This window comes from Thalassophryne amazonica, chromosome 2 (genome assembly GCF_902500255.1).
Source record: "Thalassophryne amazonica chromosome 2, fThaAma1.1, whole genome shotgun sequence".
NCBI classification, from domain to species: domain Eukaryota; kingdom Metazoa; phylum Chordata; class Actinopteri; order Batrachoidiformes; family Batrachoididae; genus Thalassophryne; species Thalassophryne amazonica.
The window spans coordinates 77,402,026-77,414,892 of NC_047104.1; the positions used below are offsets into that span (position 1 = coordinate 77,402,026).

Sequence of the window (12,867 nt, forward strand, 5' to 3'; positions counted from 1 at the left end):
AATATTAAGATTTACTGTCCCCTGCTGGAAAAGTGTGTGAGTCCAAAATGTAATTAGCAACATTAGCTCATATTTGTAGCTTCTCCAAAACAATTAATCCTATCAGTGTTCTATTTTGGTGGTGTTCATCCTTCACCCAAAATACATGCCAAACAGCAAATGTCAGCTGTGCTCTCTGTCCCCGACTGAAGTTGTACGCAAGCATGCACAACTGTTTGTCTTTACCGCATCATGCAGGTGCTCCTAATTTTAGACACAAACAGGGTGGAAATCAAACACAATACACATTTCACTCGTGGTGTCAGCAACATGAGACTGAACGCATTCATGGTGACGACAACATAACGTAACGAAAATGACTAAACCAATTGAATGACAAATTCACAATAAATCAAGTAACACTAAAAACACTGTTAGACTAACTTGAACCACAATAACATTTACAACCCCCAAAACCCCAAACTCCCATGGTGCATTGTTGCACAAAATCCATTGTTTATTAGTTAGCTAAAATTGCTAATTTCTCCAAAAATATTTGTCCTATAAACTTTCCGTTCTCACAGCGTTCATCCTTGACCCAAAATACATAAGCATGCCAAATGGCAAATGCCAGCTCTCCCCAGTTTTTGCGCGATCAAAGACATACACATGCGCACACACACACACACACACGTCACTTGGCTATTATAATATAGATTAACAAACAAACAAACCTAGAAATGGACAGGTCTCAGTCTGTATTACAACCCCAATTCCAGTAAAGTCGGGACGTTGCGTGAAATGTAAATAAAAACAGAATACAATGATTTGCAAAATCTCTTCGACCTATATTCAATTGAATACACCACAACGACAAGATATTTAATGTTCAAACTGGTAGACTTTTTTGTTTTTGTGCCAATATTTGCTCATTTTGAAATGGATGCCTGCAACACGTTTCAAAAAAGCTGGGACAGTGGCAACAAAAGACTGGGAAAGTTGATGAATGCTCAAAGAACACCTGTTTGGAACATTCCACAGGGGAACAGGTTAATTGGAAACAGGTGAGTGTCATGATTGGGTATAAAAGGTGCACAACTGCGTGAAAAAATAGTCCAACAATTTAAGAACAATGTTTCTCAATGTTCAATTGCAAGGAATTTAGGGATTCCATCATCTACAGTCCATAATATAATCAGAAGATTCAGAGAATCTGGAGAACTTTCTACACTTAAGTGGCAAGGCCGAAAACCAACACTGAATGCACGTGACCTTCGATCGCTCAGGCAGCACTGCATTAAAAATAGACATCATTGAGTAAAGGATCTTACTGCGTGGGCTCAGGAACACTTCAGAAAACCATTGTTGTCACTACATCTACAAGTGCAAGTTAAAACTCTACCATGCAAAGCGAAAACCATACATAAACAACATCCAGAAACGCCGCCGCCTTCTCTGGGGCCCGAGTTAATTTGAAACGGACAGATGGAAAATGAAAAAGTGTGCTGTGGTCTGATGAGTCCACATTGCAAATTGTTTTTGGAAATCATGGAAGTTGGTCCTCCGTACAAAAAAGGAAAAAGACCATCCAGATTGTTACCAGCGCAAAGTTCAAAAGTCAGCATCTGTGATGGTATGGGGGTGTGTTAGTGCCACTGGCATGGGCAACTTACACATCTGTGATGGCACCATCAATGCTGAAAGGTACAGTAGTGTTCAGAATAATAGTAGTGCTATGTGACTAAAAAGATTAATCCAGGTTTTGAGTATATTTCTTACTGTTACATGGGAAACAAGGTACCAGTAGATTCAGTAGATTCTCACAAATCCAACAAGACCAAGCATTCATAATATGCACACTCTTAAGGCTATGAAATTGGGCTATTAGTAAAAAAAAGTAGAAAAGGGGGTGTTCACAATAATAGTAGTGTGGCATTCATTCAGTGAGTTTGTCAATTTTGTGGAACAAACAGGTGTGAATCAGGTGTCCCCTATGTAAGGATGAAGCCAGCACCTGTTGAACATGCTTTTCTCTTTGAAAGCCAGAGGAAAATGGGACGTTCAAGACACTGTTCAGAAGAACAGCGTAGCTTGATTAAAAAGTTGATTGGAGAGGGGAAAACTTATACGCAGGTGCAAAAAATTATAGGCTGTTCATGTACAATGATCTCCAATGCTTTAAAATGGACAAAAAACAGACGCGTGGAACAAAATGAAAAACAACCATCAAAATGGATAGAAGAATAACCAGAATGGCAAAAGCTCACCCACTGATCAGCTCCAGGATGATCAAAGATGTGGAGTTACCTGTAAGTGCTGTGACAGTTAGAAGACGCCTATGTGAAGCTAATTTATTTGCAAGAATCCCCCGCAAACTCCCTCTGTTAAATAAAAGACGTGCAGAAGAGGTTACAATTTGCCAAAGAACACATCAACTGGCCTAAAGAGAAATGGAGGAATATTTTGTAGACTGATGAGAGTAAAATTGTTCTTTTTGGGTCCAAGGGCCGCAGACTGTTTGTGAGATGACCCCCAAACTCTGAATTCAAGCCACAATTCACAGTGAAGCATGGTGGTGCAAGCATCATGATATGGGCATGTTTCTCCTACTATGGTGTTGGGCCTATATATCGCATACCAGGTATCACGGATCAGTTTGGATATGTCAAAATACTTGAAGAGGTCATACTGCCTTATGCTGAAGAGGACATGCCCTTCAAATGGGTGTTTCAACAAGACAATGACCCCAAGCACACTAGTAAATGAGCAAAATCTTGGTTCCAAACCAAGAAAATTTATGCCTTGCAGATGTGAAGAAATCATGAAAAACTGGTTATACAACTAAATGCTAGTTTAGTGATTCACAGGATTGCTAAAAAAGCAGTTTGAACATAATAGTTTTGAGTTTGTAGCGTCAACAGCAGATGCTACTATTATTATGAACACCCCCTTTTCTACTTTTTTTTTTTTTTTTTTTTTACTAATAGCCCAATTTCATAGCCTTAAGGGTTTGCATATCATGAATGCTTGGTCTTGTTGGATTTGTGAGAATCTACTGGATCTACTGGTACCTTGTTTCCCATGTAACAATAAGAAATATACTCAAAACCTGGATTACCGTATTTTCCGCACCATAAGGTGCACCTAAAAGCCTTAAATTTTCACAAAAATCGGCCGTGCGCCCTATAATCCGGTTCGCCTTATGTGCGCACTGAATTCCAAAATCTGTAAAAACAACCCACGTTGTCTTTGACCGTCGGAATATCGGACCATTTCCCGCTGACACAGGGAAGTAATACGTAAAGTACATGCGCTGGCAGCGTAGAGTACATACCCGGGCAGCGATACACCAAGTGGGGAACATTACGTAATATGTAAAGTACGTACGCTGGTAGCGTAGAGCAGTGTTTTTCAACCTTTTTTGAGTCGCGGCACCCTTTTTATATTTACAAAATCCTGTGGCACACCACCAACTAAAATAATATTATAATGCTATTACCTCTGGTTTTGCGCAAAACCCAATTATCGCAATAGAAAATCGATACAGAAAACATCGCATTTCGAAAATCCTCAAGCATTTTGCGTTCTGATCTCAAGTAGGGCTGTCACGATTAGAAATTTCTGGAGACGATTAATTGTCAGACAAATAATTGCGATTGATGAATATATTGTCTATTTTTTTTTCTTTTTTTTCCCCCTTCTTTATATTCTACTATTGTAGTATAATTACACAACTCTGGAAGAACGTTTGGCTTCTGTGAGTGGAGAAACTGGGAATGGTGCAACATTTTTATTTTTATCTTCATTTACATACAGTCCCAACTTTTTCTGATTTGTGGTTGTTTCTGTTGCATTTCTGAAATTGTTTCTCCTCATCAGTCACGTTTTGTGCTTAAACACTACATTAAGCTCAAGACTGAACAAATAAATACCTTTGGAAAATAACAGCTGTTAAAGTTCAGAGTTCTCACCTGCTTTTTGTGATCAGTGCGTCTGAACATTTTTTTTTGTGTATCTCAGTTCATTCATACGAGGGCTGTCAATAAAGTAATGGTCCTTTTTATTTTTTTCAAAAACTATATGGATTTCATTCATATGTTTTTACGTCAGACATGCTTGAACCCTCGTGCGCATGCGTGAGTTTTTCCACGCCTGTCGGTGACGTCATTCGCCTGTGAGCACTCCTTGTGGGAGGAGTCGTCCAGCCCCTCGTCGGAATTCCTTTGTCTGAGAAGTTGCTGAGAGACTGGCGCTTTGTTTGATCAAAATTTTTTCTAAACCTGTGAGACACATCGAAGTGGACACGGTTCGAAAAATTAAGCTGGTTTTCAGTGAAAATTTTAACGGCTGATGAGAGATTTTGAGGTGATTCTGTCGCTTTAAGGACTTCCCACGGTGTGAGACGTCGCTCAGCGCTCTCAGCCGCCGCCGTCAGCCTGTTCAAGCTGAAAACCTCCACATTTCAGGCTCTATTGATCCAGGACGTCGTGAGAGAACAGAGAAGTTTCAGAAGAAGTCGGTTTCAGCATTTTATCCGGATATTCCACTGTTAAAGGAGATTTTTTTAATGAAAGACGTGCGGATGGGTCCGCGCGTCGGGACGCAGCCGCCGCGACGCTCCGCCACAGGAAAAACACCTCTGTTGAAAGCCTTAAGGACAAGTTGGAACATGTCCTGCCTGTTAAACAATTTCTCATATACTCACTCCACTGAAAGCCATCAAAAGCCGCCTAGATTTTACAAATGGTTATCAACACGGAGGTGTTTTTCCTGTGCCACCGCACCGCGCCGGCTGCATCCCGACGCGCGGATCCGTCCGCACGGATCCGTCCGCACGTCTTTCATTAAAAAAATCTCCTTTAACAGTGGAATATCCGGATAAAATGCTGAAACTGACTTCTTCTGAAACTTCTCTGTTCTCTCACGACGTCCTGGATCAATAGAGCCTGAAATCTGGAGGTTTTCAGCTTGAACAGGCTGACGACGGCGGCTGAGAGCGCTGAGCGACGTCTCGCACCGTCAAAAGTCCTTAAAGCAACAGAATCACCTCAAAATTTCTCATCAGCCGTTAAAATTTTCACTGAAAACCAGCTTAATTTTTCGAACCGTGTCCACTTCGATGTGTCTCACAGGTTTAGAAAAAATTTTGATCAAACAACGCGCCAGTCTCTCAGCAACTTCTCAGACAAAGGAATTCCGACGAGGGGCTGGATGACTCCTCCCACAAGGAGTGCTCACAGGCGAATGATGTCACCGACAGGCGTGGAAAAACTCACGCATGCGCACGAGGGTTCAAGCATGTCTGACGTAAAAACATATGAATGAAATCCATATAGTTTTTGAAAAAAATAAAAAGGACCCTTACTTTATTGACAGCCCTCGTATATTCTCATTTTTTAAATATGTTTTTAAAGATATTTGACCGTTTATTTCATCTCATGATCTCATAAATTCAGCATACGACGCGCACATGGTGTGAACAGGACGGTAACGGCAGAATCACACCTTTAGAGAAAGTTCAGAGAGAAGTAAAAGCTTCACGTTTTCGTTTTGTTAACATGTTCACTCCATTTAAAATCCTCTCTCTGCTCCGCGCTCGCTGCGCACTGAACGTGTCGCGCCTGCATTCAGGAATCTCCCTCACCCACCCCCTCCCCTCCCTGACCCACCCCCTCCCTCGCAGTCTGCAGCCTGTTAACTCCGCGCGCGTGCACACAGGCACAGACACACACACTGACAGCTCCGCATTTTAGACGGCTTTTGAAGGAGACGGCACTGTTTTAATCGGCCGTCAGCCTCCTTGTTATTGTCCCGCCTTAAGACGAGAGCGAGGCTGCAGCACAATGACGTCAGATTCTGAGTCGTTTTATGCTTTGTGGATAAAATAAATAATTCACGGTAATCGCGAATATGAAAAATAATCGCGAATATGAAAAATACCCACGGCACCCCTGACGATCGATCACGGCACCCCAGTTGAGAATCACTGGCGTAGAGTACGTACGCTGCCAGCGATAAACCAATCAGAGAAGAGCACGTGAGTCTGTGGTACGTACACTTACCTCCGCCACTCCTCCGGTAGTTACCGTATACTACAGGTATCCTGCAAAACAGCATTTGTTTGTCTAAGGACCCCCGAAAATAGCGGCAGCGAAGAGACATGCTTACGCGGTTGTTCATGGGAATAGAGCAGCTGCGAGAGGAAACAAGAAAATGAACTGTGACCAGTTCAAAAGACCAAACGGAGTTTCCGTGGAAACAAAGCGAGGTGGCCACAGCTAGAGGACCAACTCGAGCAATGGGTCATTGAACAAAGAACAGCCGGGAGAAGCGCCTCTACAGTCACCATTCGGCTGAAGGCAAAAACGATAGCGATGATGAGAGGGAAGATGAGCGGGAACCTGGCGTGTTTGATGGCGAAATTGCCCAGCTGTTCAATTCAGACACAGAATATGAGGACTTCGATGGATTTGTGACAGAACCATAATAAAAAATAATGTGAGTACCATATTGTTAAATACCGGTAGTTCAAAGTTGTTAAAAAGTTCAAATAACCTCACCGTTTTGCTTCCGTGACCTTTTTTTTTTTTTTTTTGTAGAGTATATGTTTTAGCGTGCGCCTTTTGAAAGGGTTAAGTACCCGCTAATTGAGGGCGCGCCTTATAATCCGGTGCGCCTTATGGTGCAGAAAATACGGTAATCTTTTTAGTCACATAGCACTACTATTATTCTGAACACTACTGTACATCCAGGTTTTGGAGCAACACATGCTGCCATCCAAGCAACGTCTTTTTTAGGGATGTCCCTGCTTATTTCAGCAAGACAATGCCAAGCCACATTCTGCACGTTTTACAACAGTGTGGCTTCATAGTAAAAGAGTGCGGGTACTAGACTGGCCTGACTGCAGTCCAGATCTGTCGCCCATTGAAAATGTGTGGCGCATTATGAAGAGCAAAATACAACAACGGAGACCCCGGACTGTTGAATAACTGAAGTTGTACATCAAGCAAGAATGGAAAAGAATTCCACCTACAAAGCTTTAACAATTAGTGTCCTCAGTTCCCAAACGCTTATTGAGTGTTGTTAGAAGGAAAGGTGATGTAACACAGTGATAAACATACCACTGTCCCAGCTTTTTTGAAACGTGTTGCCAGCATCCATTTCAAAATGAGCAAATATTTGCACAAAAACAATAAAGTTTATCAGTTTGAACATTAAATATCTCGTCTTTGTGGTGTATTCAATTGAATATAGGTTGAAGAGGATTTGCAAATCATTGTATTCCGCGACCCGACTCCGGATAAAGCGGAAGAAAATGGATGGATGGATGTATTCTGTTTTTATTTACATTTTACACAACGTTCCAACTTCATTGGAACTGGAGTTGTAAAGAAAAAAAAAAAATGGACAGGTCTATTTACTCTGTGTTATTTCATGGCCATTAAAGTTTTGCTCATCTTTCAGTGTGAGATAAGGCATCTTGACACTTTAACCCAAGCATTGATGCGCAATTCGCTGTGTACCAATGCAACCCGCTGTGTTCCGCTGGATGCTGCGCTCTGTGCTGCTTGATTCTGCATTATATAAAATAATTATTTCATAGTGGATTAATCATTGGCTCTCAGAATTTGGCTGATGAAACCACCTCTTATCGCTCCGGAATCACAGAGGAATTTTCTGCAGCTACAGCTGTTCTCGTGTGCGTTGTGATGTGGAGAACACATCTGGATTCATCTCAAAGGTAATTATTTGTAATATCTATATTGTAGTGGCTTGGTAAAACAGTTGCATTTTCATTCTTTCTTACAAGTATCTAACATTATGTTCATTATAGATTTAACATCTCAATCATTCAGATGAGCTGCGCAGCACTAACTCAGTGACAGTGTTTTTGAATTGTTTGCGCAATGTTCACATGTAGTTCACAAAATTAATGCGTGCAGAGATTTTGAACATTTCAAAATTGAGTGAGCATGAGTGTATTTTTAGCAGCAAGGAATTTTCAACACAGAATTTCTAAACATCCTAGGTTTTTATTGGGGGGGGGGGGGTTACATTAATTTACATTGCACCCAGAAAATTATTTCACAAAAGCCAAAAAGTACCAGGGTCAAAATTATTATCCCCTCTGATGTTAAATGTGTGTCATTTTTGTTGGCTAATAGCCTGCAGTCATTTGCTGAGGTCTTCAACAAATCCCAGACATGTCTCCTGAGGGTAGTATCTCACTGGGCTGTGACAGCTTGCGAACAGTTTGCAATCCTGTTTCCTGAGTCGCAGTACAGCGCTCGTACATCGCTTATTTTTGAACAGACCAGAGAATTTGCACAACAAACAGTCTCCGCGACTCAGAACGTGCACAGCATGTGAGACAACTTTTGAGGGGTTGACACACACTTTTCGCTTTCTATGACTAGAGAGGACAGTCCGGAGAGAGTGTACAGTCCGGAGCCACATGAACAAGGTTTATTGTGTTTTTCTTTGTTGCTTGAGGACTGCAGTGAAAATGAGTTTAATACTGCTGGGCTGGTGAAGACCCCCGTGCACGCAGGGACAGCTGTCCGGAGGATGTGGACGAAGCCATCTGGAATTATTTTTATTTTAATTGTTTGTGAGAATGTCAGTGGAGCTAAGTTGTGAGGTGGCCTTTCCAGAGGATCACGGAGCTCGTGCACGCACTGAGGAGGCTTCCAGGTGATTACGGAGCCTGTGTGAGCATGTAGCAGCATTTCAAGTGGATCCCAGAGCCCAGCCAGCAGAATATTGTATGGTCATTCCCAGGAGGAGAGGACTGTAGAACAAGCAGAGACAATAATACTGAGGAGACGCAGATCCTGGCCATCATTCTGCAATTCTGTGCGGGGCTGGCCATAATTTTTTATTATTTATTTTATTGTATTATTATTTATAGTGCATTTTCTTCCATGCCTAAAGTTGGAGGAATTGTCACAGCCTCTTTCACATAATAGCAATATACAGTAACAGTCCACAGCCATCCTGAGCACTGTGTTTGCAAACGTGCCATTATTTCAGCCACACCAGTGGCCCTGAACATCCATAAGAGTGCTGTGTGGCATTTGCACGCAAATCCTTGCACCGGTAAAGGTTGTGCCAGTGCTGCTAGACTTTCACGTGCATGCTGCACGGCATATCAGTGGCTCTCACGTGATACCAGTGCGGACTGGTCAAGATCTGTGGCCATATTTTTGCCGCTAATCCAGACGGCATTCAGCCAACAGCCAGCTGCCATATGTTAACATGTGAGATTCAGTGAGATTCCACATGATAAAGTTGTTGCCTATTCGCCTGTTTTGGCACAATTTTGTATCTCCGCCTACTCTTCACCAGTCGCACCACAAAGACATACTACCCTGAGGAAACCCAGCCCATTCTTTGGCAAATCTCTCAAGCTCTCTATAGATTTGATGATCTTCTGGCATGGACCTTGGTCTTCAGTTTACCCCACAGATTTTCAGTGGGATTCACGTCAGGGCTTTGTGTAGCCCAGTCAATAACGTTCACTTTGATCTTCTGGAGATAGTTCATCAGAGGTGACGTATGTTTTGAGCCATTGTCGTGTTGGAAGGCAAAGTGATGACCCAGATCCAGTTTTGCTGCTGACTGCATGTGCTCCTTTCTTTGTGATTCCTTCCACTTCGAGGAGATTCTAAGTTCCAGATGCACTACAGCATCTCCACAGCACAACACTCCCACCACAGTATTTTCAATATGGGGGAAGGTGTTCTTTGGGTTATAAAACTCTCCCTTTTTTTTTTCCAAAGATAAACATCTCTATGGACAAAGAGCTCCAGTATTGTCTTATCTGACCAAAGGACACGCTTCCAGTATGCATAATCTTTCTCCAGGTTGTCCTTAGCATACTTCAGTCTGGCTCAAAGGTGTCTCTTCTGCAGATGTGGAGTTTTCCTTAGTCTGCAACCTAACAGTCCATTCCTGTCCAGGGCTGTAGTAATTGTCTTCTTTGAAACTTCAATTCCCAACTTGGCTAAATCATTCACTTGTGTCTTGACAGTTGTTCTGGGGTCTTTAGACACATCTCTCACTGGTTTTCTTTCCAGAGTCTTTGAAACCTTTCACTTCCCACCTCTGGCAGGCTTGTTCTGTACTGTGTGGCTCTCTTTGAATTTCTTGATGATACTCCTGAATTTCTTGATGATACTCCTCACTGCAGTTCTTGACACTTGCAATAGCTATATTGTTCTCCTGCTTTGTGAGCATCAACAAATCTTTTTCTCAAGTCTAAACTGATTTCTTTTGTTTTTGGCATGATGCTTTCTCAAACGACAGCTCAAACCCTTACTTAAGTTTTTATACTTTGGACAATGGAAGCAAACAGTTCTAACTTGTAGTTGATAGATGTAGGTGAAAACTTGAAGTTAAAACTACAGCAAAAAGGATACACAACAGACTATGAGCATCAGGGGGGCTAATAATTTTGGCACTGGTAGTTTTTGTGAAATTATTTTGCTTGTGTATGCAAAGTAAAATTATGCAAGTATCTGTTACTAGGATGTTTAGAAATACTGTTGAAATTCCTTGCACTGTTAAAAAGCACTTGGGACATTTCTGAAGAAAATGTTAAATTTCCTAGGGGGCTAATAATTTTTTCATCTGTACATCAAAACATGCTCATCACTATTTTCATGATTTGTCATTTCTACAACACAAATTGTGTGCTGTGTCATCTTTGGTCAATATTTAAGATCTGACAAATTCCTGCTACTATACCTTCACTTTTGTGTCAGTGAAGATATAGTCTGACAATTGGGCCCTGAAGTATTTGGACAGTGTCTTTTTTTTTTTTTTTTTTTTTTACCATTTTGCCTCTGTACACCATGAAAATAAAGCTACACTTAATCAATCTGTGCTTGTAGTGCAGACTTTCAGGGGTTTAACAAAAATATTCCCTTCATCACTTACGATATTACGCCATTTGGACACAATCCTTCCATTTTCAATGGCCCTAAGAAATTGTACAAACTAAATATTAGAATTATTTTGAGTACCAGTCATCAGGCTTACAGTTTTGTTTTGTTTTTGTTGTTTTTAGACAACACAAGATCAATGCAGGAACATTTTCAAATCACTGAACGTCTCAGAGTTCATTTCAGAGTGGATGGCACATCTTGGTCCCCCCCTCCCCCAACCCCCTCCATTTCAAGTCCACTATGGTTGCATGCAGAGGCAAACTTACAATAACTTGCATGAATGACCAAATATGTATGGAGCTGACTCGATATTCTTACCTTCTTCCTGTGTCCTGAAACCATCATCGTGTTGTTATCGGATTTACCTTTGGGGGGTATACAAGAACATATAAGTCCTAAATGCTACTGGAAAAAAAAAAACAAAAAAAAAAACACAATAAACAGTTTGACGTAAAATTTGTCATTTGATTACCATGTATATATTTGGAGCCAAATAACGACTCTTCATCACTCCATGTATCCTTTGACTCCTTTGCATTATTGTACAGCTGTTTCCTGTGAATAGAAAGTTTGTTTCAGGCTTCATACATCACGGGAGGAAAAAGGAAATAAAATTAAGTTTTTAATCTACTATAAGAACAGTGTTAATTTTGGTCAAACGTTTATGAAAGCCAATTTACACAAGATGTTTGACTTTATGGACCAGTAGTCCCCACTAGTAGTGGGGACCAGTAGCGATAAGATATTTGTATTATTGTTTGACATTTAAATCCTCCCTGATTTGAGACAGGAAAAGGTCAAGGTCAGCACCTTCTAAACTAGACGTTCAGATATAACCCAGAAATAATGTCAGTGTTATATCACAGTTTTATTTGTTTTACGCTGCAATGGATCCTGAAAGTATTCACAGTGCTTCACTGTTTCCACATGTTATGTTACAGCCTTATTATTCCAAAATGGAGTAAATTCATTTTTTCCCCTCAAAATTCTACTCACAACACCCCATAATGACAACATGAAAACATTTTTTGGAAATTTTTGCAAATTTAGTAAAAATAAAAGACTAAGAAATCAGATGTACATAAGTATTCACACCCTCTTCTCAATACCTTGTTGATGCACCTTCGGCAGCAATTACAGAGCCTCCAGGCTCCTTGAATATGATGCCACAAGCTTGGCACACCTATCTTTGGACAGTTTTGCCCATTCCTCTTTACAGCACCTCTCAAGCTCCATCAGGTTGGATGGGGAGCATCGGTGCACATTTTCAGATCTCGCCAGAGATGTTCAATCAGATTCAGGTCTGGGCTCTGGCTGGGCCACTCAAGGACATGAACAGAGTTGGCCTGAAGCCACTCCTTTGATATCTTGGCTGTGTGTTTAGGGTCACTGTCTGCTGAAAGATGAACTGTCGCCCCAGTTTGAAGTCAAGAGTGCTCTGGAACAGGTTATCATCCAGGATGCTTTCTTCCACCTGCAAAATATAGCGAAGATTCCTCCAATCCTGTCAAAAGCTGATACAGAGACCCCGATCCATGCATTTGTGTATTCTAGCCTGGTAGAAAGTCCAGCAGAAAGTTTGACCACATTACACCCATTTTGACATCTCTTCACTGGCTTCCTGTCTCTGTGACATCAGATTTTAGAGGACATGTTGCACCAAAATCATAACAATCAAGATTTAGGCTGTTAGTGACCATCCGATGATCCACCAGGATTACTTGATGCAATTCCGTGACTGGTTTCAAAGCATACAGTATTCACAAGACACAGCTCCAGAGACTTCTGAAAACAAAGTCCTCGTGAGTACTCGCGTGTTTCCAACAGCTTCAATAGAATGTAGCTGCTAACGTTAAGAACGGAGGCACAGATTAATTCCAAAGTTTTCATAAGTGTTATGACAACTGTTCATTTTGATGCAGTCATGGTAAAAGCAGGA

At 41.3% G+C, this 12,867-nt stretch overlaps 1 protein-coding gene across 1 annotated transcript in view; it reads right to left on the minus strand.

Moving 5' to 3' along the window:
- terfa (telomeric repeat binding factor a) overlaps window positions 1–12,867 on the minus strand; it is a 124,821-nt gene that overhangs the window by 27,452 nt on the left and 84,502 nt on the right. The window contains exons 12-13 of the mRNA XM_034188295.1: window positions 11,401–11,483; window positions 11,247–11,293 (exon numbers count right to left, since the gene is read on the minus strand). Of these exons, the coding sequence (XP_034044186.1) occupies window positions 11,247–11,293; window positions 11,401–11,483 (130 nt within the window). The remainder of the gene's footprint in view (window positions 1–11,246; window positions 11,294–11,400; window positions 11,484–12,867) is intronic.